The sequence below is a fragment of the Lytechinus pictus genome, chromosome 13 (genome assembly GCF_037042905.1).
Source record: "Lytechinus pictus isolate F3 Inbred chromosome 13, Lp3.0, whole genome shotgun sequence".
Taxonomy (NCBI): Eukaryota; Metazoa; Echinodermata; class Echinoidea; order Temnopleuroida; family Toxopneustidae; genus Lytechinus; species Lytechinus pictus.
The window spans coordinates 18,898,227-18,925,000 of NC_087257.1; the positions used below are offsets into that span (position 1 = coordinate 18,898,227).

Sequence of the window (26,774 nt, forward strand, 5' to 3'; positions counted from 1 at the left end):
TATTCTGATAAAGAATAAAAAGCTGAATCCATACATATTATCCATATCATAAACTCAATAAAAATTATCACGGACAGACATTAATTTCATCATGGACGGAAATTTCAAAATGGAATGTTAACATCTAGCAGAAAAATTTACTTCCCATATTTTTTCTACTAATTTATGTTTGATGATAGATTAATGTTCAGAGTACAAGAAAATCCAAACCAAATTGGAGTAACTTTGAAAACAATAAAACTAGAGTGAATTGAATTTGAGTGAATTTACATTGTCCGTCCGTGATGAAATTAATGTCCGTCCGTGATCATTTTTAATTGAGTTTATGATATGGATAAAATATATGGATTTCAGCTATGTTCAAATAAAATGATGTACAGTGTTAAGTGAGATACCTCTACACCTTTTTATTTTTTATTTCTATTCTGATAAAAAATAAAAAAACTTTTTATATTTTTTTTCATCACGGACGGAAATTTCAAAATGGAAATGTTCATACCTACCAAAAAAAATTACTTCCCGATATTTTTTTTCTACTAATTTATGTTTGATAATAGATTAATGTTCAGAGTGCAAGAACATCTAAACCAAATTAGAATAACTTTAAAAACAATAAAACTAGAGAGAATTTAATTTGAGTAAAAATGTCCGTCCGTGATGAGGTAACAGCACCCCCACAAATAAAATGGACTATTCCAGTACCTTCGGATTTATCAATCTTCATGAAACTGAGTTCTTTGAAACCTGAGATATCAAAGATTATCTTAAAAGTAATTTTGATAGAAATATCTAAAAAAAAAAAATTCACCTCAATGCTAACCCTTAACCGATCATGCTCTACTACACTTTTCCCTGGTGAACTTCGCTAGCAAAGGGGAAAGTGCCTAGTATGAAAAGTACATGTACAAAGGAGAACTCTGGCGAAATGGTTTTTGATATTTATCGACCGATGCAAGAATTTGACGATTTATAATATTTTTGGTCAATGCAAGTATTTTTTAAATCTAAGTTGGCGGCTATACACGCGTGTGGTATCTAGGTATCGATAACAAAGACTTCAAGATGGCGACCATAACAGACTGGGTAAGTGAACTCTCGTGCTCTTAAATTTCTTTAAATTACATACTATTTATTGAGAAAAAAATTAATCAAAAATATCAAATTCGGGGGGAAATATTGTTTTGGCCCATTTACGTTAGTTAGGGCTCAAAACGTTTTATGCAATCTGTGATTTAGATCTACTGTAACCGTGGGAAATCCTAGCCTCTACAGAGAGGAATGATCCCCAGGCCCAGGCTTCATGCGGGAGTAAACCTACGTATAGTAGATGACTTTTAGTTACTCCCCAGAAGCCTCCAGGCTACTCAGAACCTAGACAGGAATAACCGTCGTTTCTGGGGATTTATTCAACAATTTCTGACATTTTACTATAATCCCCATTTACCGACGGTAGTGTGTTAGTGCGAGCCTGCATGTGTAATCTGGCTCGACAATTCGGAGGGTGGGTTTTGTCCAGATTTTTCATTTCTTTTAGATTCTAAATGACATTATATTATCTTGAACGAAGGCCCACTATTTTCTTTAGACTCTAATCTTTCTATTGATACGTTGTAAAATCTATAAAATATCGAAAATATACGTTACCGATGAGTTATTCCCCGGGTTATTCCTTATTTTTTAATTTTCTGCCGGAGAAGAAAATATGGCAGCCGTCAACGAGTTGTGCTTTTATCAAGGCTTTCCGATTAAATTTTCGATATCTTGGCCAATCAATGCGAGCGACAAGTTCCGAACGCACGCACATCTACATGTACAAGCGCAAAGCAGCGGCACAAATCGCGATATATAGCGACTGGTAAATACGTCTGTAAGGATAATGACGTCATCCAAGATGGCAACTTACGTTGACCAACGAAAGGATCGAAGATGACAATGTTTCGATCATCGTTTGAAAGGAATTAGCGGTAACTGCGGTCTAAGGTACGATATTTCTGAATTTTAAACATTTCTTCGTCTATATGGATGTGATTTCTTTTTCATAATGTGACATTTTATGTACATAAAAACGATAGGAAAATCGGGTTTCCGTTGTTAGATCTCACTCTAGGCACCATGGCTATTAATTCCTGTGTTAAAAAAGTGAGTGCACGCGAATTAAATGTTGGACTTAAATTACTAGATCTTACCATGGAGCTCCATGACGAAATCTATTTTTAAATTAGACTCTAGATATTACTAATGGAAAAAATGTATAAATAGTACTCGCCTGGTCTTTTCTTGGGGTATTGAAGCCTTTTTGTCCAGAACTTGCTCAACTTTTGCGGCTAATCTTGTCGCCAAAGGGTTGTGCACATTCTCGTTTAATACTGGTTGTCACGTGACACAGCAATGTCGTTAGGCTGTTTGGCCTGTATTCAAGGCGTTCTATCCGTTATGATTTTATATTGAATGAAGCAAATTACATCAGGTATAGGCCCCTATCAAGTCAAAATCGATACAGGGATCGAAAGGGGGGGGGGGGTGGAGCCAAAAATTTCCCAGTCACATGGTATGAAAAAGATATTTTTTATGATTGTCCACGATCATTTGGGCAAACCCGTGTGTGGCAGTAGCGTGATGAGTAAAAAAAAATTAAATAAAAGAAAGAAAGCGGGCCAATGTAGGCATACATGGCGCCTGGGAAAAAAGTTGCTTTATATGTTCCAAGCGAGTGAAGCAAGCGAGAAAAAAACTTTTCGTGCAAATCTAAATTTGAGATAGATATCTTAACTTACACTTTTCCTTTTCTTTTCATTAATTCCCTTCATTTCTTTTTTATCTTGGTTGTAGAACTTTCGGGGGCCCCTGGGCCTAACCCTTCCATCGTGTACCCCCAGTGCAATATCAGCAGGTGGGTCTCGATAACTCTGGATATTTAGCAATTAGACCTATTTATAGAAAAACATAACGTTAATGTTTTGACCCCTTCCCCCCCCAAAAAGGAAAAACAATTATAAACTATTAAGTTATATACACCCCCCTTTTCTCATTTCGCCTTTTATTTTCTCTTTTCCCTCCTTATTTTTTTTTTGGGGGAGGGACCTTTTCGGGGGGCACCGCCCCTAGCTACGCGCCTACCAGATGAAGAGGCGAGCGAGCAAAACCTTTGTCACTTTTATTACAAATATCAATTTTGCAATAGATTTTGACATAACATTCGGAATTATTCTCGCATGCATTTTTCTTTCCTTTTGCTTTTTTATGGCCTTTTATTTCTCTTCCCTTTCTCTTTCTTTCTTTCTTTCTTTCTTTCTTTCTTTCTTTCTTTCTTTCTTTCTTTCTTTCTTTCTTTCTTTCTTTCTTTCTTTCTTTCTTTCTTTCTTTCTTTCTTTCTTTCTTTCTTTCTTTCTTTCTTTCTTTCTTTCTTTCTTTCTTTCTTTCTTTCTTTCTTTCTTTCTTTCTTTCTTTCTTTCTTTCTTTCTTTCTTTCTTTTCCTTCCTTCATTCCTTTTCTCTTATCCCGTTTTTTTTTTGGTGAAATCCACTGGACCGGGGATCAAGGGCCAGCCTGCATGCCCCCGGCGGTTTACGCCTCTGCCGTGGATGTAAGCTATATATACGCATGATCTTAATCTTCGTTATGATTCAAACTATATAGAGGCGCATCCAAGATTTTCCAAATTAAGTAGGGGGGGGCGGGGTGAATTTTCTCAAGTAAAATTTGACAACTCCCAAAAAAGGTTCTTACTAAAAAAAAAAAAAAACCGGTCATTATATTGTCTCGTGTAAAGTTTGACAAGTTAAAAAAAAATGGTCACTCAAAATGAAAGTCATTTTGTCCGCGTAATATTCGGCAAGCCCCCCCCCCCACAAAAATAAGAAAAGGGAAAGTCATTTTGTCCACGTGATATTTGGCAACCCCCCCCCCCCAAAAAAAAAAAAAAAAAAAAAGGTTTTAACTATAGCAATGATCGAAGGTAATTTTGTCTCGCGTAAAATTTGACAAATGAAAAAAAAGATTGTCACTAAAAAAATGAAGGTAATTTTGTCCCACGTAAAATATGGCAAGCCCTCCCCCCCCACAAAAAGAAAAAAACGGAAAATGGTGTTTAACTAATAGTGATCGAAGGTCATTTTGTCTCGCGTAAAATTTGACAATTTTTTTATAAAGTTGTCACTAAAAAGAAGGTCATTTTTTTCACCATTGATTATATTTGGCAAGCCCCCAACCCCCACAAAAATGTTTGTCCCTAAAAGTGATGTATAGAAAGTCATATTGTTAATTTGTTCCCAGTAAAATTTTGAATTTGACAAGCAAAAAAAAAGGCCAAAAAGATAAAAGAATATGAACGAAATATCCCCATTACAAATAGTGCTGTACGTGATTCTCATGAGGGGGAGGGGGGCACATAACTAGTATTAACAACATATTTAATTCCAAAATGTTTACTATAAATCTCAAAAGGGGGAACGGGCAGAAATGCTCACCCCACCCACCACCACTACTTGTAGCATTTTGCTGGTTATATCCCCTTTAGTGTCCCGCAATTAAATGAATCCCCTGCAGAATAATGGACTACTATACTATATAGTATTCCGAACCCAAAACGAAACAGCCCTGACATTTCATTGACATTGGTTTACTCGGTGACCGGTAATATCATGACTCATGTATATTCATTAGGAAGACGTTCCTCATGAATATATAATTCAGTTCAGATGTCAAGAGGCCCTGGCTCGCGCCAGGCCCAATTCGCTTCGCTCGGGAAGCAGCCGCCAGGGCCTCGACAAGAGGCTAGTACGCGTATCACTTCGGAGTTGATCACTCGTCGCAGGTGTGTGGAACGCTCACCGAAAATCAACAAAAAGGGCCTGAAATGTAAGTTTAACAATAATCCATTTTAATTTCAACTATTTTTAGAACTTACTAAATTAAATGCGACCAAATAAAAGTTATATCTTAACACTGCAACTTGTATTAATGCGTACATTTACCAAAGTCTTGGGTTGGAAATCAGAACAGCATTGTCCAACCCATAATTTGGGTAATGTCGCCTATGACTATGAGGTCCATACAATAATGTTTGGACCTCATTGGTACTAGGAGTGTTAGATCTAACGTAACTGCTAAAATACGTTGTCTGTATGTACGGGCCTCCAAGCTCTTCAGTATTGGTGAGTGAGCCAACGCAGTTCAGCGGAACAACCAAAATACAGAGACTGAAGCTTTTGGTCTACTCAGAACCAAGCGGAGGGATGAGAACAGAGAGAGAGAGAGATGTACTGTACATGTACTAGAAGACTAGTTAATGCACCCTTTCAAGAGAAGCCCCACCTGATCCCCAATCCCATGCACTAGACAACGGCTTTACTTTAAAGTCTTTAGATCACTGAAACGTTATACCGTACCGGTACTTCTAGTTCTAGAAATTTTAGGCTACAAAAAAGTACAAAAAACTACTACAATACAAAATTACAAGTTTTACAACTTCAACTTCAAGTCAACAAAAGACAACAGTGCCAGTGGCAAATTCATGAAAAAAAAGAGGAAGGGCGGTTCTCGAAGGGTTGTGCGAGCACAACACAACGCTTCAGGATAAACCAAGGAATGTTAAATTAAAACAAGCAAACGTTTGTCGTTTCTGAAACTGGAATGGAAGTCCAGGGCCAGGGGCAGGCCGCGCCCCGGCGGCCCCGTTCGGTCAGCCGACGCTCCTCGTTTCGATTCCATCCCGTCAATCCTCATCTCCGAAATCCATGGACGTTACCAATTCCTGAAGAAAAAGCATGAGAAAACAACACAATCATTTGCATACTTACCGATACTTCACTGGACAGAAAATGTAGAACTGACGTTAGAGTTGTAGGCCTAGAAATTCTGGGCCTGCCAGATTTCAGCCTGAACTCCCTTAATTCTCTGAGCTGAGCTTCGACGCGGACAATTTCGGCAATTCAATTTGCAATGAATGCCGGGTGTGATGAGTCGTGTAGTTCCAACTCGGCCTTTGAATTTGGCCGAGCAAAGGTCGACTAACTATAAAAGTAAAGAGTGTGCATTTACCGGTTTTATGGGCCCATTTTTGTAAAATTATGCAAATCCGGCACGTAAATCGTGACGATTTCAACAAACATTTCCGCAAAATATATTTCATTCAGACAAAATGGGCTGGACAACTGAGAGTGTGTATCTTGATCCGAAAGTTCTTGTGAACTAACGAATAACAAAAAAAAAAAAATCAAAAAATAAATTAAGGGTGAAGGTTTGAGAATAAGCCATCAAAGAATTAAAAAGCTATCATTTTTTTTGTGACGTCAGATGCAACCAGCTTCCAATTTATTATGAAGTGTCATTTTCTTCCAGAAAAAAATGATTTTGAAAATGTTTTATTCAATATCAATATACAAATTATTTTCACATCTTTTTTTGTCATCTTGAACCATTGTAAATTAAAATTTGTGCATTTTATATCACATAACATATGGGGCAGCTGCTTGTATAAGACGTCACTCATCAAAAACTTTAAATTCCTAACTTTAGATGGATTTTCCCCAAACCTTCACCAATACTTTTTTATAATTTTTTTTTCTAGTAGTTTTGCTTTTCATCGGAGTGGACATCTCCTTTAAGACCTCCCATGGATTGGCTCCTATTAATGAAAGTCATGCACTGTAGGACTACATAGAGCCAGGTGTATACATTTTAAATAAATCTATTTATACTGACTTAAGGGTTCACGATTATCATGATCATCACCATCATCATGCTCATCACTGTCGTCTCATCATCATCACGATCAGAATCATACTCATCACCATCACCATCATCATCATCAGTTCATCAATATCATCTTACTCATCTCTGTCATCATTATCATCATCATAACCATATCATACTCATCTGACATCATCACCATCATCATATTCATCACCAATATCAGAGGGCCTACTCATTATCACCATCACCATATCATCAATGAATCAGTGGTAACATCTTTGTTTTAATGATCATTGTCATATTTCAAAATATTTCAAAATTTCAAGGATATATATATATTTCTCCATCTGTGATTTTTTTTGGTCTTCTTTCGTTGTTCGCACTTCGCAATGCACCTTATCGCCCTCTACCTTCTTCTTTATGTCTATATGTGTATTATGACGGAATAAACCCATTCATAGACTTCGCCCTTTCGTAGGATGTAGGCATATATACATATATATATAGTAATATACATACACATGTGTGAAGTTATACATGTACTACAGCTTTGGCAACTCTTTTATTTAAATATTGTGTGAAAGAAATGGATGAAGAGAACAATGGTAGGCGTAGCTTAAATCAAGGTTCCCCAGAGCTATCTACCCTTTTTGGAAAAATTGGTGATGCCGAAAAAATGTCTCTGCCGGAAATCGAACCCGGGCCCCAGCTTTGAACGCCGGTGCCTTAACCACTAGACCACAGACACGGGTTAGTGGCTAGGGCGACCCCGATCCGATTGACCGTCAGATAGACAGATTTTCGACACCATACCCATTGTAATTTCCTTTGTCGGGTGAAGGTGGGTTTTGAACAATGACAAGCCGCCATGCCTCAGCTGGATCAAAGCTATTGCTTTGATACAGTACACGTATGGGAGAAAGTATACAAATGTGTGAAGTTATACATGTACTACAGCTTTGGCAACTCTTTTATTTAAATATTGTGTGAAAGAAATGGATGAAGAGAACAATGGTAATATACATACATATATAATTTGTTAAAGAAATGGATACATATATAATATTCTTTTTGCTTCTGAAAAATAATACAGAAGTTATGGGTTTCATTCTCCTTGAGTTATGCCAGAATTTTTCGCTCAAAAAAGTTGTAAGGGGAGAAAGAGACTTGGCAGGCAGCCCTGTGTATATATATTTTTTTGCTTCTGAAAAAAAATACTGAAGTTCTGGCATTCGTTCCCCATCAGTGATGCCAGAATGTTTTGCTAAAAAAAGAGTTGGGAAGGATGGGGGTTGGGGGGTAAACCCCCCCCCCCCAAAAAAAAAAAAAAATGATCAGAACGCTCATCCCACTGTTCTCATTTTTTTTTAAGTTGATTCATTTTTTAAACAAAATAACACACATGAAGTCATGTATAAAGAAATATTCACTTTAATATTATGCTAATGAACTATCATTTTTTGTACAAATGCAATACAAAACTTACTGGAACAAATATCCTTCAATAACAATGATTAAAATATATGCAGACAACTAATAATAAACTGTCAATACTATCAATCTTCTCGCTCATTTGCCATCTTGATTAGTCATATAAAAATTTAGAAATGTAATTAGAATTAGAAATATACACATATATTTCCAAAATGCACATTTAAATTAAATAAAGAAAAGAATAAAGTACATAAACATTACGATACAGCTTCAAATTTTCAATCTGTCAGAAATAAGTGAAAATATCATTAATTTTTATCCAACCCTGTCTACATAATGCCTTCAACTGGCATTTCAATAATCTACTTCTCTGGAACTGGCAATTGTACAATGGCAGCAGTGGAGTTATTAGAAGGGTTGTGTGGGAGTCTCAAAATATTAATGGCTGTAAGAGATAATCAATCAAACACATGTTTGCTTGTCATTTTACAAGTAGCTCTTAAAAAATCCCATTTTCACTTCATCGGTTTGCATTTAAACCTTTTCGTATAAGATTTCACTTAGAATAATTATTCACTAATATCTTCATTGGTAGTTTGAAAAAAAAATAGAATAAAAATTCCAAAATTTATCAGATAACATGATGTCTGTTGTTCAAATTTAGGAAAAGGAGGAAATTCACACATGACAGTGCAATTCGGTGCTAACGGTAAAAGAGAATATCAATCTGTCATTGCTCAATATTACAGGGCCAAATATCTGCCTTGAATATAAGGATGTGCATGAGATCATGGGTAACTTCACTCAAGATTTTTGGCAAAAAGTTGATGGAAGTCCATGGAAATGTTACATATTACATGTCAAAGTCATGAGTTGACAGTGAAATAAATACTATTCTGTAACTGATCAAATACAGAGGGTTAATCAACTGCCTTGAATATAATGATATGTGCACAAGATCATGTGGAATTTTACTTTAAGATATTTTGTTAAGATTTAATTAATTGTTCACTCCAGTTTTCATTAAATGTTATACTCATCCATCTCAGTGAGCACAAACATTGACAGTATCTCAGTTTTGATCATAATCTAAAACAGGAATCAAACAACAAAATGATTTGCAGTCTTAACCAAAACAATGATTTAGCTTATTAAGATATCATTCACTTTGTATATTCAATGATTGTTTTATAATTTATTTATGTAATTTTTTTTGTAAACAGATAAAAGAAAGTTTACCTAACATCCATCAATTACTTCAAACATAATTTGTAAAAATTATTGTCAACATCCCCATTGAATGATAATGCGTGCAACAGAACAAAATGTGACAATAAGATGTGAGAATTATTTCTTAATACATGGTCATTACCAAACGTGAAACATCTATTAGTCAGAATCATGATAGAAAAATTGTGATTTTATTTTGTCAAAATTTCATTTCTACTGACAGATAAATTGCATTGCAATTAGTCTCCTATTGTCAGGTTTCTATGAAAAGATCCATGTGAGAAATATCCTGGTATTCCACTCTTTTTCTCGAGAATTCTTATCAAACTAATCAAAATTACCACATGTCAACCATCATTTCTAGATTATGCTACCTGCATTCATGCCATCGGTACCCTGTGTGTCGCACAGTGCTTATAATAAATGTTGCTTAACAGAAATGACAAGTTTGGTTCTACACATGAGTGGCCGTCTTATTTTACCCGAATTGATGTGCTTAATATTTTAGATATGTTTGAACAAATTTTGTGAAAATAAAAGTCACATGCGATTTAAATTCATAGTTTTAAATCAGCAAATGGAGTATTTCTATTCCAGCTGACATAGTATATGTAGCTTAATATCCAAAGTGTCGACCCTTCTCATTCATGAACCTAATATTCAAATAGCAACCTTTCTTTGCAGCATTATTTGTAGTTCTATATTTTATATGCAATATAAATAATTCCCTTAAAATACATTTCTGGATTGTGTCATATTAAAAGCCCTTTCCCTCTGCATACTGACTTGTTTGTTTTGGGGGAAAATCAATAAGTCTGTTCACTCCAGATAACTTTGTTTTGGTGAAAATACTGATCTCCATTTCCCTATTACAATGCTTTCATAAATTACAATCAACAAAATCATTCTGATATAAAATCAAGAAACTGTTAAAGATTTAAGTTATAAGAGCTAACCCATAAAAAATCTGTAGAATTGTTTTTACATCAACAAATGGCAAGTTCGTCAAAAAAAATGTTGACAAAAATTATTTTAAAACATTATCTGTTCCTTTTTTTTAAATATAATGATCAAGAATATATATTTTACTGCCAGGTTTCTTAAAAGTGACACATACGGATCAGGCAACTGACAGTTTCTTACCAATGATGGTAAAGAATAACATTGATTCATATCCAGAACCCATGCCTTGGAATGTGTCAAATCTGGGCCCCGTCTTACAAAGAGTTACGACTGATCCAATCAAGCATAACTCTATTAAAATCCATCAGTGTCATAATTTTTTCTACAGGAAATTTGCAAAATGTCCTTTGTAAACAAAGGAAAACACACCAAATTGTCAAAAAATCGATGACTTAATGGATATACATTCATATCTAGAATTTTTTTTGAACAAACAAGCATTTCATATGTTGACTTTGCTGGCTTTCCATAGTTGCGATTGATCGGATCAATCGCAACTCTTTGTAAGATGGGCCCCAGGTATTTTATGTCACCTAGATCATCAATGTACTTTCTCTCCACATCACTGCACTGTTTCTATCTTCATAAAGTCAAATAAAAGATTGAATCCTGTGAGACTAATTTCCTCATTATCATCACCCTTTTTTAACAAAAGGCAACAAAAAATAACAAATATGAAATTTTCTGTAAAAGATCAAGATGTGTAATTTACATAAATGCCAATGCATTAGCATGAGGGTAGACAAGCCACATTTCATATCCAGGATCAGTGTTTTTTCTTTGATATCTGGCCTTAAATAAGAAATCAGTTGTCAGGTGTAAACACAACAAAGAATAAATTTTGGTTTATATATCACTTGCTTCCTTTTGTCAAAGTAGGGCGGAACAGTCCACACAGATTCCATCATGACTGAAAAGATTATAGAATTTAACAAAAGTCATGATTTTGCAGTTTTACCAAGCACATAATATATGCTTGGCAAATTCATGATTTTTGTTAAGAAATTCTCCATATTGGGTGAAAAAAGGACAATTTTACAATTAAATGATAAGTCGATGGTAAACCCTGTAGAAAAATTACAATTAATTGTACATATCAATTGTATCCTCTTAATGTTACACCCTTACGGCCTAGTAACGTGGAAAATATAATGGTACAAATATGTGTAACTTCCTCTATGACAAATTATGTATGAAAGTTACAATCAATTGTAAAATATTGATCATATCTCCTTGTGTAACACTCCTTGATGTGATGAGCTGCATCCATTGAACATAACAGTCCTTACAATCATCAAATTGAAGCTAAAGTTTCAAGTATTTGCAACTTTCCTTGTCTACTCCAGCTTCTTAAAAAAAACCTAGTCATTAAAACCGTACAGAAGTCTACACAGATAAAATCCTGATATCCTGTACACTAACAGACAAATGAATTTACTGTTTATCGTGTAAAATTATGAAGCTTTAGTCAATAACTTAGACCCGTATAGCACTCCATGCTACTTCGTAGCAATTTACATAAAAACATTCTGGACAAAAATGGACAAAACACGGTAACATATAAATAGCTATGACTGGTAAATCGCTTGGGGTTAACAAGCAAGAATAACTTACCAAGGGAATATATTTTCATATATATCTATAAAACTTTTCTCTCACATTCTCTCCCTCAGCTAATAAACATATATGTATAAATTATGTCATGGTTACTGTAAAAAAATTTCAGTAGCTGAATTTACAAAGACCCTTCGATCAGTCTATAAGTATGATTCAATTTCAAAGTATCTTGGCATCCTCGAGAGTTTGTGAGGTTCGTTGTTGAAATCGGTTGTGCCTAGAACAGGCGTGCTTTTCCTGCGGAGTTCCTTTTCTTTCCTCTGTTTGTCTGTTTCTGGAGCATGCAACCTTGCGATGGATGCTTGAACCGTGCTTACGAGATTAGGGCTGCTGTTGGTGCTGCGATGTCGCTCTGACTCTAACCATGATTTGATGTCTTGAGGTTTGGAGGTGGATTTCAAGTTCTCTTTACCGAATGGTTTTAGTCTATCCACCGCGCTGATCTTCTTAGATTCCTCATTCGCAAGGTGCTCGCTGACAGCTTTCTGCATGTCTTTGCCACCACCAACAGTGTGTCTCCTGTGCCTCTTCTCCCTGTTCTTCTCTTTGATGGACGCAGTGTCTTTGGCAGATCCTCTACGAGTCTTTGAGAACTCCTGGGCATTGTTGGTGATGTTGTCGCGGAGGGACGTTGGAGTCGCTTCTCTCTTCTCCATGGTGAGGATGACTTCAATTCGACTGCACTTCTTGGGAGAATGAGGAGACTTGGTTACATTGGATTTGGCAGATTTGCTACCGTCCTTTGACCTTACAGGAGAATTAGTGTTTGAGCTTGATCTTGAGGACGCAGGAGATTCTAACCTACGTCGCAGGACTTCGGACCTATCTACAGAGTTACTCCTATAATGAATTCCTCTGGGTTCATCAGGGTAATGGTGAGTGTCTTTCTCACTGACGAGACTTGTAGGTCGGGAGGAATCGTCCTCACTCTCATGGTGTAAAACTCTCTGCAATCTTTCTTCAAAGGTGGCTTTCATAGACTGAACAAAGTCACTTTCATCAATGTGCAAGGATGAAGTAAACGATTCATTTGGCTGCTTCTTGGTTGATTCCTCTTTAGGTGCAGTGTTGGCTACAAATGCATTGTTATTATTGGAGGATTTAGACTGACCCCTACCTGAAGACTTCTCAAGCGAGTGCTTCCGACTTGAAGATGGACTTTCAACACCTTTACTTGTATAGTCCATGATCTTATTTGAAACAGCTGCTAGCTCACTAAGATAGTCCCTCGACTTAAATAACTCTTCAATATTTGTATTATCTTCTTTTTCTAAGTCCTTTAACGCCTCAGCGTGCTGACGCTCTATCCGCTCACGCTCTTTGGAATAGTCTGACTGCACCCAGCTGTCTCGCTTTGTCTCCGTCTTTGTTGCATTAGTCAGGGATTTTAACTCCTGCTCTAGGTTCAACGACTGACTAGTTTCCGACGAGTCCGACAGTTTTCTACCTCGCGTAGAACCAAACTGGAAATTCTGATAGTAGGACCTTTGATAAGATCTATTGCTGGAACCAAAGAGAGAACCTTGAAACATAGCTTCCATCTCCTTTGGGTTTTCCTCGTTTCCGCTGCTCGACTTGGAATCGGTGGATCCATGAGAGTTCTGCCGTAGAATCACCTTGCTGCTGTTATCGTCCTTCCTAATTCCAGCTGCAAGTAAAGACCTCTCATCCCCGACATCTATTGTTATTGGTTGTTGACCAACAGCAAGACGCAACGACTCCTGATCATGAAGTTTGATGGTATGTAGCTGAGGGGGCTCCGGGCTAGGTCTTCTGTACTTGACCTCACTTGTGTCCATCTTGTCTGGAGAGTAAGGCTTGTTGGGCGACTTCAGTTTTCGCTGAGCAGCAGTATTCACAGAGAGAATGAGGTCTTTTGAACTAAACAGGCTCCTAACACCAAGATGGACATCTTCTGTAAAGAGGTAATGAGAATGGCATAAGTGAGCTACATCTCCCATCTGAAGAATGCATATAACAGAAAATCATTTCCCACAAGAAGTTACTGGGCAATATAACAAACAAACCCAAAACACATATTTTGGTTACAAAAGTCAAAATTTAGAATACTAACTTAAGGAATACCCTTCCTCTAGGCAGGAGCAGATAAGCCAGATTAAACAAGATGGCCCACCATTCTGCACATAAAGGATGGCCTGCAAAATGTTATTGTATCTAACCTGGCCTGATCCATCACTACCTCTAGCTACTGTGAAATTATGAATAAGTGAATTTCTTGTAAAATTTTTTAGAACATTTATTTCTCTTCTGACTATTGTTTTATGAGTTTGTTTTTAAGCTTTAGGATATGCTTGTCCAAACTATAGAAGTGGGCAAGATGACAACTATCTTTAGAGTTCAGTGGTGTCTTACCCATTGAAGATGTTTTCAGTGGACCGGTCTTATCCATCTCATTCTCTTCCTCCCTGTGACCCCCTCCATCCTCCTCATCCTCTCCTCTCCTCCTCGATCCCTTCTTCTTCTCCCAGCTGTTCAGCCTCATGGCGTCGCTGGGGACATCCTGCTGGCTCTCCACGTCATCGCTGAAGAACCAATCACAGTGGAGGATCAAGCTCTCCACTATCTTGCACTGGTCGGACATGTCGGTCACCATGGTAACCATGCTATCGTCTCCGGAGCGGACCAGGGTGGGACCGAAGACGATGGCGAGGTTGCGGACTTCCATGCGATTCACGTCCGCATTGTTAGCAACACCTGGTAGAGACAGAGGAAAGAATTGCGCATTATTACATTTGATTAAGCCAAATTAGAAGTATATTTTCAATTAATAGAAAATATTACTCCAACAGGGATCTCATTCAACATTGCAGTCATACTAACTCATTATGATTTCATCTGGACACTTGTGAAAAGTTGAGGAAAATGCCATACAAAGAAAAGGTAGTCTTTTCTATTGATTTAGAAAACCCTGTGAGATTTTAGTGCCACACACTAATTTTTAAGCTAACTTTGTCTATTAAGAAGTGTTGAATCAATAAATACCCTGATATCATTTTTATGTGCAATTTTTAATTTCATTTTTTTTTTTCAAAACAGCTACTATAAGATATTTCATTTTAACTCATATCTCAGTCTCAGATTTGAGTGGTTTAGAAGGTTTGAATTTTGAGAAAAGGACTTGGTTACAATGTCTGGCATTCGAAAACAACTTCAGTTGTAATTGTGGATCATTTTGATCTGCCTCCAACTTACCTTTGAGGTGGTTAGCGAGGTATTTGAAGCTTTCGTAATGATGATCTGGAAGGTTATGGATCTGTCTGCGCAGAGCCCACATCCTCTCTGAAGGCTCCTCCAGACGATTGGCTGCGATGAATTCCTTGTATTGGTTGTTGGGCACTAGGGGGTTGGGGAGCTTACGGAAGAACAGCTTCAGCAAGCTGCTAATAACGTTCACGTCTTGCCAGCGCTGTGATTGAGCAGAAAAATATTGAAAACAGATGTTATCAGAAGCTTAAACTTTGATAAATAAGTGGAGATAGTTATGCCTCAAACAGAAGAGAATTGCCATGCAAATGTATCATTATTATTCATTATCCATCATTTATATAGAGAAAATTATTCAAATATAATGAATGAGGATTTTACAATGTCCATAGAATAGGAATGATTGGGCAATGTCCATCATATGAATGCAGGCATATGGGCCTAGTGATAGTCAATATTCAAAATTTTTGGTGTAAAATACATTTCATAAATTATGCATCTTCTATGTCCAAGAGGGCAAAGGTTAAAAACAGTTGAAATGATGAATTGCATGATTCAATATATGTACACTTCAATAAAAGCAACAGGGATTATGTTTTGGCAATTTAATCGCCTGTCTATGCAAATACCCTTCATTTTAAAGAAACTGGGCCCACATTATTTATTCACCAAAGCAACCCAAACTATAAATTGATACAGCTGAATTATTTGTACCTCGTCAGTAAGATCGATTTCATCCACTCCTTTCTTGAGCTCTTCTTTGAGATAAGAGATACCGCCGCTGTTGCCTGGAACTCTGTAGATACCGACGATGTCCATACCCTTAGCCTCAACAATGGAACAACAGATCTCAATAACCATCGGTACCAGCTGAGGAAAAACACAATACCAATTATCATGACAATAATCATGGTTCTTTTACTACATGTTGCATATAGCATGCCAACATATGTGGATTTGCAGAAAGGTCCTCCTACCCCCCCCCCCATCCTTCTCACCAGATTTGTTGATAAATAGTGGAGAACTTTGATAGAAGTTTGATAAGTTAGCCTATTTAAGACCTCACTATTTTGAGTTTTTATGTTTTTTTAAAATAGAATCTGAATATTGAGTCACAGTATGATACAACAATGATGAACAGAAAAGTTCAATGAGGAGTAACATAATATTTTGATTCACTGGAAGAAAATGTGCATGCTTTGATAATGCATATGAAGATAGGTAGGTCCTATGGTGTACATTAAGCAAAACACTGCAATCTGGAACTAAGGAAAAATTCAATTGAAACTTCCATTTGCTTTATGACCTCAATTGGGAATTTAACCTATTAACTCATTTAACCCATTTGCTACTGAATTCTTTAATTCCAATAACTTGGGGGGGGGGGGCACCTGTGCCCCTTAACACCAAGCTATTGACAATGAATTGCATTGATCACAATGAATTATCGATCACAAAGATCTATTGTGCAATAAATTGCTGATCTTTGAGTTACAGGACCCCGATTCCAGTTTCGAACATGTTAATCAATTAAAGGTCATGGTTACCTCATTTGACTGTGAGGAAGCGCATTCCTCCAGAGGGACTCCGAAGGTAGCATTGCCGATCATGGGATCATCCAAGGGGTACGGATAGCCACCTGTCCGACCACGTCCACGGATGTGCCTTTTCATCCGGTCTGCAAAGCTCTGGCTGGCTTTGGCCTTGGCGAGCATTTCCTCTGCGCAAAATGAAACAATATCAAAATATTCAATATACAAACATACAAAAAGCTGAAATATGATCTGTTTTCAATAGCTCTCTATATATCCAAAACTTTGAACTAGATTACAAAATGATAAAGGATTTTAAGTTAATTTAATTATGTAAAGCTGAAGCAACAAAACCTCCAATTTGAAATTTGAATGAAGCTTTAATATCTGAATAATTCCACCAATACATGTACCTTTACCACTTGCATATCCCCTACAGAGTGAAACAAATAGAGCAATTTAGGGGTAATCTGCCTACTCCTTTCCTGAAAATAACCAAAAAACTTCTGATCTTTTCTATTTTGCTAAACCTTAGCGCAATATTGAAAGAGTGATAGTGTGCTCCAATAGACTTTGTGAAATTAAATCCATCTTTTTCTCAAAGTGAACAATTAATGGAATCTAATATTCGTCTTTTTTGTTAAGTGGGTTAGAATCATCCATTTGGTACTGAGCTGTACGTCATTAGCTTTAAAAGGATCTGCTCTTTTAGAAAGGATAAACAAAATTTCATAACTGGAGATTTGTGGGTTTGTAGTGGTTAGACATCCACTGGTAATGAGTTATTTACTGTAATTTAAAAGCTTTAGATCTCATTTTTTTCATAGTGGACACTCAACCAACTTCAATATTTGGAGACTCTTTGTGGTTTTTATGTTGGTTGGTGTTCCATTGGCAATGGGTTATATACTGTCATTTAAAAAGCTTTATAGAATCTCATCTTTTAGAAGGGACAATTTACTAAACTTCCATATTTCAAGACTTTTTGTGGGTTCTTTGGTGGTTGGTCACATGTACTAACCTTTAGCTGTTGGTCTTGGCTTGGGCTGTGTTCCTGGTGAGGTTACGGACTTGAAGAATTTTTTCCTGTAAGAACTTGGTGACGGCACCTTGCCTTGGGGAGTAGGTTGCGTCTCACCCTTGTTAGGTTTGTCTAAAAGCTGCAGTAAGTTGTTCTCTTTCTCCTGTTCATGAACAAACGAAAGAAAAAAGAGCTCAAGAGATTAGACTTGATCATGGAATTTTGAGAGAGAATCTCAGGAACTTTCAACTTTAATATTGTTTCCTATGGACACCACAGGACACCGTTTCATAAAACTTGTTATAACAAATTTGCAAAAACAGTTTAAAGCTACTTAAATTATTAAATGACTGGCTGATAGTAAACTTGTTATAGAAATTATGCATTTGTTATGAAACATGGCTCAGATTGAAAACAAATTCAAATCATCAAAGTAATTCAACAGGACTATGGCATCTGTAAGGAAAATGTCAAGATTTTATATGTCCTATTGTTTATATGCAGGAAAATGGGGACAATGTGTGGTAAATTTCACGTTTCTAACACATACTGATTAACCACACAATTTTAATAACATTCTATGAGTCAATAATACAAATTGCTTCAATGCTAGCATTTTTTTTTTCATTTCATTTTTTCATTTGAAACATCTCCCAAGGTGCAATTACGGAAGATGTAGAGCTGGAAGGAAGCATCAACAGATTCACTTCAGACTCCAGAGACAACCATAATATATTTTAAAAAATACAAAAAAGACAGACATACTTTGTCCATCCTTGGACTTTTCCTGTCACAGCAACAACAGTAGCAAAGACTCAAGAAACAAGGACCCTATACACAAAGTTTAAACTTCTTCGTTCTTCTCATTTTGTCCCAATTGGAGAATCCCCATGACAATGTTTAAAGAAGATCTTTGCTTGCAAAGAGTCAAAGTAACCAACAAGAGGTTCAACTTGAAGTAACCAACTTCCTCCGTAATAGAATCTCAAGCAACAAGGATTGAATAAACAGTGTGAACTTCCGCTTCCTTGTTCTGTTTTTCAACGTAATCTAGAGAAGTATACAAACTATGATGATGTTCCTTACTTCCTTTGTAATGAATATTAACAATTAAATCAAGCTACGTGGAATTAAATCAACCACTATCTCCAGTTCTAAGCAAAGAGCGGAAGACGGACTAATCAATGAAGCAACAGAGTGCTCTCCTTCATTGTTATAGATCTCCAAATAAAACATTAATAAAGAGAAGTCTCGAGCAACAGCCTGCGCTCCAGGATCCTCCTCTAAATCACTAACGGATGCTGCTCAGTAGTGTACCCTGAAGGAGATGTTATGATGTAATGAGCACAAGTGAACAACAAGGCAAGGGGATGTAATGTAATGTACTTAGTATGGCCTATGGCCATGTCATGGATTGAATTGTTGACATAGTAAAGGGATCAGGTCACACCGACTGGCCCCATCAGAATCATTAGCAGCATGGTATGTGACATTCAGTGTGACATTCAACTCATAATGGGCTTACACCTACATGTACATGACACAAGGGACATATTATGTAAATGTCATGACACTCGAGTTGCCATATCAAGGTTATAGCAAATAATGCTAGAGGCCTACATGTTCTCACCTGTGAAAATCAGTCAAATTCAAATCTTAAAATGTAAGCCCACTAAAGTTTGTTTTTAATGCTGATATGTTATATTGTCTAACAGTTACATTCTACTTAAAATAATAAGACAACCAAAAGCAAACACAAGTATCTGTGACCTACGGAATGTTTCAAGAAAGGACTCGTCAGACGTTTCATCTGACAAGTCCCATTTTATCTGACAGTTACCATAGTAACAGTGCTTCTCAGCCAATCAAAATCAAGGGAAGTTGTCAGATCTAACAACTTGTCGGACAAAAATGTTGATGAAATGCTCCCCAGGATACATGTAAAAAGAGGGGAGAAATACATGTAAACTTCACTGAGCAGCCTGAATGAGAAAAGTAATTAATTTGTCAGCATGAAAAATTTCATGATAATTGGATGTAAAAATGGAGTGTTGACATTTTATATTTGCTCTATTTCACCATGGACCCGACTACCATGATTGCACAAAGCAATTGCTTGATATTCTGTGTGATAAGCAACACCCAAATGATTAACTATTTTTATTTACAAAATATACTTACATGTACCATACAGATTAAAATACACTTTTGTGTTTGTACTCCACTTAACATCCAAAAACTTGAAGGTCAATAGATATCGAACAGTCATTTCAAATCGAGAAGTGTTTACAATCACCGAGCACACTGCAGCAGTACTACACTGGACGATGTGGGTATGACTATTAAAACGAACGTGTATGATGTCCCTTCGAGTCTCAAGTGTAAGTGGTCACCCACGTACGTCACTATATGACGTTCCACAAAGAAATTCATTACTTCCTTCCCACCTACACTGTACTATATCGTACTAACCAACAACCAAGAAACTTTTAAAGAGGGGAAAAAACCTTGAAATGATTCTTGCAACATACAAGTCATTTTGATACACAAATATGGAAAGGGCTGTTAACATACTAACATTTATAAGTCAACAACATTAAACAGAGTTTACAAAGCACATAAGTTGCAAGTGCCAGATATAAAGCTTGAAATTATTGGACCATACTATATGGCTTTTATATTAGGAAATTATATTTTTTGCCAGTCATCTGTGTACCTTTCATATAATTTCAAAGGTTTATTTGGGGGGAGGGCACTTTCTTTGACAAAAGTATACGAATTCATGCATTATTGATGCTGACTCAAAAAGAAAAATCATAAGTAAATGAATATGCACAACATTTGGCAATGTATAACTGATACATATCATGCACATTTAGTAACAAGAGGGAGACCATGTTTTTCATTGAGTCTGAAAAAAAAAAAAATGTTGCTTGCATGTAACTTTGTCAGATCATATCTTAACAAATTTTTAATGATTTTTCATATGTGTGGCAGGAACACAAAATTTTCAAAAATTTTATCTAAGACCTTCAACAATGTACTTTAACATTAAAATCTGTATTTTTTTTGGAAAGACTTCAATATGCCATATTTAAAGAACTCTTAAATGAATAGAAGCCACTGAAATTTACACATCATTGCCAAAGCTAATTGTAATTGAAACTATCAGTTTCAATGTGGGAGGAAGTGCAATTAATTCAACAAGCTTAACTCATATCACACACATCACAAAGAAAAGATTATGACTGTCTCTATATAAGAAAAAATCATGTGAAAAAACACTCGACAATAAAGGAAGTTTCTATAATGAGGTCAAATAGTATCTACAGTTAACTTAGTGCTCAAACTACCTACTGTAAAATGAATCTACATAATTCTCTATAATAATATTCAGATATAAAATTATATTCCTTTGATAAAAGGAATATCACTGATATTGATGCTGAATCTGGGTATGTAGTCGAAACAAGAGAAAACCATCAAACCCAAAATATTACAAACTATTTGCAGATACATGTATTGTCATTACTGTCTACCTACAATTACTCCTAGTGCACCAATACAAAATTCCAACCTTACTCACTAGTATAGTGTATTCAAAACTGTCTGTTGATAGTGTCACAAAAAATTGTCAGATAAAATGCTTTTTTATTCATGAAAGTTTACTGGTAAACAAATACTTGTGAAAGTCTACTGATAATATCATTACATTGATGTCATATTCATGAAAGTTTTATAATAAACAAACATTCACAAAAGTCTACTGATAATGTCATTAGAGTATAATTTTAAGAATATTTGTTAAAGTAGTGCTCACATACAGTACTTCTAAAAATGCATTTTAACTGGCAATTTCTTATGACACTATCAGCACAGTTTTGAATACACTATACTTGTGAGTAATATAAGGTTGGAATTCTGTCTTGGTTCACTAGGAGTATTGCTAAGTTTTTGATTTATTGTAGGTATGCATTTCCATTGGTGCATGTATGCCCACATTCAATCATTAATTTTTACAAAATGCACGCTTCATAACAGGATGTCCTCACTTGATAAATCAATATTTTTGCCTTCCTCTTCCTCTTTGACTGTGAAACAGATTTTATTTCAATAATCAACAAACATTAACCAACGGAGTTGACCACAATTAATAGCCTACATGTACATGTAATACCATTTCGAGCAGAGCATTACAAACCACACAGGTAAAAGTAGAATACATGAAAAATTAGAAGAAAAAAGTGCTATGCTGTTCCCACTTTTTGCTGTAAAACGTGAAGCAAAATAGTCAGTTGATCACTGGAATTTTTAGATTGGCAACAGGTTGGAAAGATAAACGTTGCTATTTTTACCAAGCAAATTGCCAAGTTTGCAGTACTTCTGGAGATGATAAATTCATTTCTGTTTACATTCGATACATTTACTTGAACTTTAAAAAGCAACGTGCCTAAATTTATTGAAAGAAAAGCAAATATATTGTGACATGAAAAAAATAAGAGCAGATCATTCTTCACCAAAAGGCTTCAAAATAACATTGTCACAAATGGGTCAATGAATTATCATACTAACAAATGAAGGTTACCTACAAATAAATGGGCAACAAAATCAGATTGATCATTTAATAAAGACATTGGTTTGACTACATGTATATAGGGTAGACCATACAGAAAGTAAATTTTTATAAAAGGAACATATTACAATCATGTACTTATTCTGAAAAATTGAAGGCATAAAAAAGGAAGTCAACAGTAATATCATAAAAATGGCTATAGGCCAAACAACTGTATGCATCACTCAGTCCATGGAAGAAATGATTAATGTTCATTGTTCACATACTTGTGCCAGAATCTGAAAATTGTTATCCCCCTCTCTTAATACCCCATACTTTCCTAGACCAATCAACATGTCTGCTATGACAATATGCAGTCCAAGGTTGAACTGCTAACTGTTATATGCTTTTCACACTGCATTTCCTTTAATAAACCCCATACTATCCTTAACCCCATACTTTTTCTTTTTTTTTGGTTTCACACTGTCTTTCTTAACCGGGGTTTAATAATGCACAGCTCATAAATATTGATGATTTTGCCACACAGCGTAATTAATGTGCAATTTTGACTTCTGTGATTGGCTAATGCTTAGCCCCACTTTTCCTTAGCCCAATTTTGTTTCACACTGCATCTCTTAGCACCACAAATGTGGTGCTAACACCATGATAAGCCACTAACCCTGCGTTTTTGCAGGGCTGGATAGTACCGTATTACTTACCATGCTAGCCCACTTTCCTAAAACGTAGTGTAAAATAAGTGGGCTAAGCTTAACCACGGAAAATTGGTGGGGCTAGGGGGGGTCTTAAGGAAAATATGTGCAGTGTGAAAAGCATATTAGTGGCCCAAAGCTTCATATCTTTAACTGTGATGATAAAGCAGGCCATTAAGGAACAATCAACCAGACATACTTTTTTTTAACCACAGGATGTATGGAACAGTACCTTAAACATGAACCGTTTTGAATGTTGTACAAACATTTAAACACGCCGCCCAACAATAAGCATATTCCCATGGCAGCATCCTTGTCGCTAATGATGAGTCTATGAAGAAAAACTATTGAGTGAATCCAAGAAACTGACCATGGAGGGGTTCCGAGCTTCAGCAAAACATTACTCAAGAAGAAGCGCTACATTATTTGTACAGGAAAGACAATAACTACACCCCAGGAAGGGCAATACTACAACCACCTGAAGCGACGAGAACAAGATGTAGTAATCGACCGGTGGGCGTTTCTATGTTCAACTCAGCAGTACGAGGAAGCACAAAATCATGGCAGATCTGACCTCATTAGCCAAATGTAAGGAAACAACCATTTTTCTGCCAAGTGACCAAACCCTTTGACATGCTGTACATGCAGTCACCTGTTTAACAATTTGTAGCCAATATCCATTTGCTACGAAACCGCAATATGGGGAAAGAGGGACTAAGAAATACCATACTACATCATGTATGTATCATCAATCGTCTAGTTACATTTAACATCTTCAGGTGATTCTGAAGAGAATATCATTATTGGGAAGTGATTGTGTTTTTGCAAACTAGAGTCCAGTTACCCATGGCTTCCACGAGCTATGAACCACAGCATTGGGAAATACATGTACATGTACATGTAGGTTCTCAAATCACAGTAGGACAAATGGTATAGTAAACATTTCCAAGTAAAATTTGAAAAGGAACAGAATATTGTGATGGGGAATTTATCGTATATTGTCGTAATTTCATGAACTGTTTCAAGGGGATTTCAGCAGATAGAAATAAACTTTGTGGTTATTGTGTTCACAGGCTAGAGAAATGATGTGATTGAATTTCTTTTCTATGCTCTAATAGTACAATATCTATGGAATTAAGTGAGACCAATAAAAAGGATCTGCAAGTTTGTGAGATCATTAATACATGTAGACATCTGGGTTCCGTCTTACAAAGAGTTGCGTTTGATCCCATCAACCACAACTATGGAAAGCCAGCAATGTCAACATCCAAAATGCATGCTTGTTCAAAATATCTTCTCATACAGATAAATATTCATGCATCCATCATTATGACTATTCAGTGTGCTCCTCTTTCAGGGACATTTTGCAAATTTCCTTTCTGTAAAATTACGAGACCGATGATTTTCAAATACATGTGTTTGATCGGATCAATCCCAACTCTTTGCAACACGGGACCCTGATGTGCTCATAAACATACACAAAATTCTACAGGTAATGAGTGTCCCAAACAGGTCAAAATTGCAGATAACTTTAATGCAAGAAGTACTAAAAGCCCCTTCCCTGATATGACCCTCAAATCAATCTTCTCTTCCCTTCACTCTTCACTCATTAAGCACTGACCCATTTCTATGCCCCTTTCCCCTCTTCCCTTCTGCTCCAGTCACACCGATGCAACAGACTACAGACTGACTATTGGTATGTCATTGGAAATAACTGAATAGATTTGGTCAGACTGGAGTTGGGTTTGCAAGTGTGACTGAGCCTTCCTCTCTTCTTGGCATGCAATATTCATTGTGGTTTATCTTGAATTTCTCTGTCACTTCCATCTTCCTGTCTGTCCTTTCTTACTCTCTCTCTCTCTCTCTCTCCCTCAAACTCTATGGCCCGTATTCTGAACCTGAGTTTTATTTAAACTCTGGATTAAAGTTGTGGTTTAACTATGGATAGCCAACAGTGACATAAATCTCTAACAGTACAGGTTTGATTTATACGCTCATCTGTATCACACAGATCATTCCTAACCATCTGGTAATAATGAGTTAACTAGTTTTCTTCGCCATTATAGCATCTGAAAGTGCACAGTGAAAACAAGAAACATACCATGAAAGCAAAGGTTTTATATATTCGGCTTCCCATGATTTTAGCACTGAGTTAGACCATGGCATATTGAACCAGACTTCAATTTGTCTCCTTTTCAATATTCCCTGTCCCATATACATGTATGTCCCTCTCCACTTTGGTTTATTCACTGGATCTACAATCAGTTGGTCTACTTAAATCAGTTCACATGGTGTACTTGAAACCCCTCCCTCTCTTGTCACACTCTTAGCAATGATCTGCATTTTATGTACGTTTATGTATATGTATTGGGTGTCCCACTCATCAAGCTTTTGCTTTTAGGGGCACCCTAATAATTTAACCTATATTGTACATTCATGTGTGATTTTGTATATATTTTGGTTTGCATATTGATTTTTTAAATGATTGAATAAATTCCTCTCTTTTACTGCAAATATGTTCAAGTGATCTACTTTTCTTGAATATTAGAAACGATATCGACAAAATGTAAAATTTGAAAACATCAAAAAACTCAAACATGCTCCAAATCACCATCAACATAATACAAATTACTCAGAAGGTTTTTAATCCTGACTGTTTAACAGGCAAAACAAAATATATTTGCTTCATTTTAATACGGGATATACTTTCACAAAAAACTGCCCAAATCAGCAACATTGGATAAGCTTCAACATTGCAGTGAATGAGGATTTTCAAGAGCTCTTTTTTTTATTTTCAGGGCTCTTTTTGAGCATTTTGGGGGAGAAATTGCCCTGAGCCCCCATGTAATTTTTTTCCCCTGCTGTATGAGCCAACATATATTCTATAAAGGAGAGAATGATGAGATTACTTACCCCTTCCTGCGGATCGTTGTTCTCCTGAATCACTTTAATCCAAGCAAGCATCGTCTCTGTGTCACTAACCTGTGTACAAACGAAAAGGATATAAATTACATCATGAAAATTTTGATTTTATTCTGCATGGCTTTCTGTTCAAGTTACACTTTGCAAGGTTACTTTTGTTCAATAATTTCATAGGCATCTTTGAAAATATATTCGATTATTAAATAAATTTTCAACTGTAACAGGTGTGTTTATACTTCATATTTTCACACCACAATCAGCCATTTGTTACCCGTTTAGTTGCATCCTTTCTCATTTTCATTTGAGCACTGATCATAAACACAAGATCGTAAAAAAGATGGGTTAACGATCTCCATTTCTCCAAAAATATAGTTTTGATGGAACCACAAATGCAATAAAAATTCCTAACTCATAATATACATGTTTCCGGTTTAATCAAGATAACAAGGTAATAATAATAATAACGGCATATTTACCCAGGGTAGCCACTTCAGTTCCGAAAACTGTTCTCCCAGTGGTCCCTGCGATTATTATTACCCGGCTAAGCTAGGCTACCGATTCAGGTGCACACAGCTTTTTGAGGAATTATTTCCTGCCGGTACCCATTTACCTCACCTGGGTTGAATGCAGCACAGTGTGGATAAATTTCTTGCTGAAGGAAAACACACCACGGCTAGGATTCGAACCCACGACCCTCTGTTTGAAAGGCGAGAGTCAGAACCACTAGACCATGACGCACCCACGTAATAATCGTTTTGAATTCATTTTGAAAAGTGATTGCCCCAACTTGACCTCTCCTCCCAAAAGGAGCATTAACAGTATTCAGTAGAAGTGTGTTTATGATCAGTGTTAATGATTACAACCACATTCATTCT

At 36.3% G+C, this 26,774-nt stretch overlaps 1 protein-coding gene across 2 annotated transcripts in view; it reads right to left on the reverse strand.

The window, feature by feature from the left end:
• Window positions 1–8,108: 8,108 nt before the first annotated feature.
• LOC129275107 (rho GTPase-activating protein 21-like) overlaps window positions 8,109–26,774 on the reverse strand; it is a 44,581-nt gene continuing 25,915 nt past the window's right edge. For both annotated transcript variants that reach the window (XM_054911891.2, XM_054911890.2), the window contains 7 exons: window positions 25,891–25,959; window positions 17,716–17,878; window positions 16,710–16,882; window positions 15,877–16,032; window positions 15,151–15,364; window positions 14,311–14,652; window positions 8,109–13,852 (listed from right to left, as the gene is read on the reverse strand). In XM_054911891.2, the coding sequence (XP_054767866.2) occupies window positions 12,078–13,852; window positions 14,311–14,652; window positions 15,151–15,364; window positions 15,877–16,032; window positions 16,710–16,882; window positions 17,716–17,878; window positions 25,891–25,959 (2,892 nt within the window). In that variant the 3' untranslated portion in view covers window positions 8,109–12,077. The remainder of the gene's footprint in view (window positions 13,853–14,310; window positions 14,653–15,150; window positions 15,365–15,876; window positions 16,033–16,709; window positions 16,883–17,715; window positions 17,879–25,890; window positions 25,960–26,774) is intronic.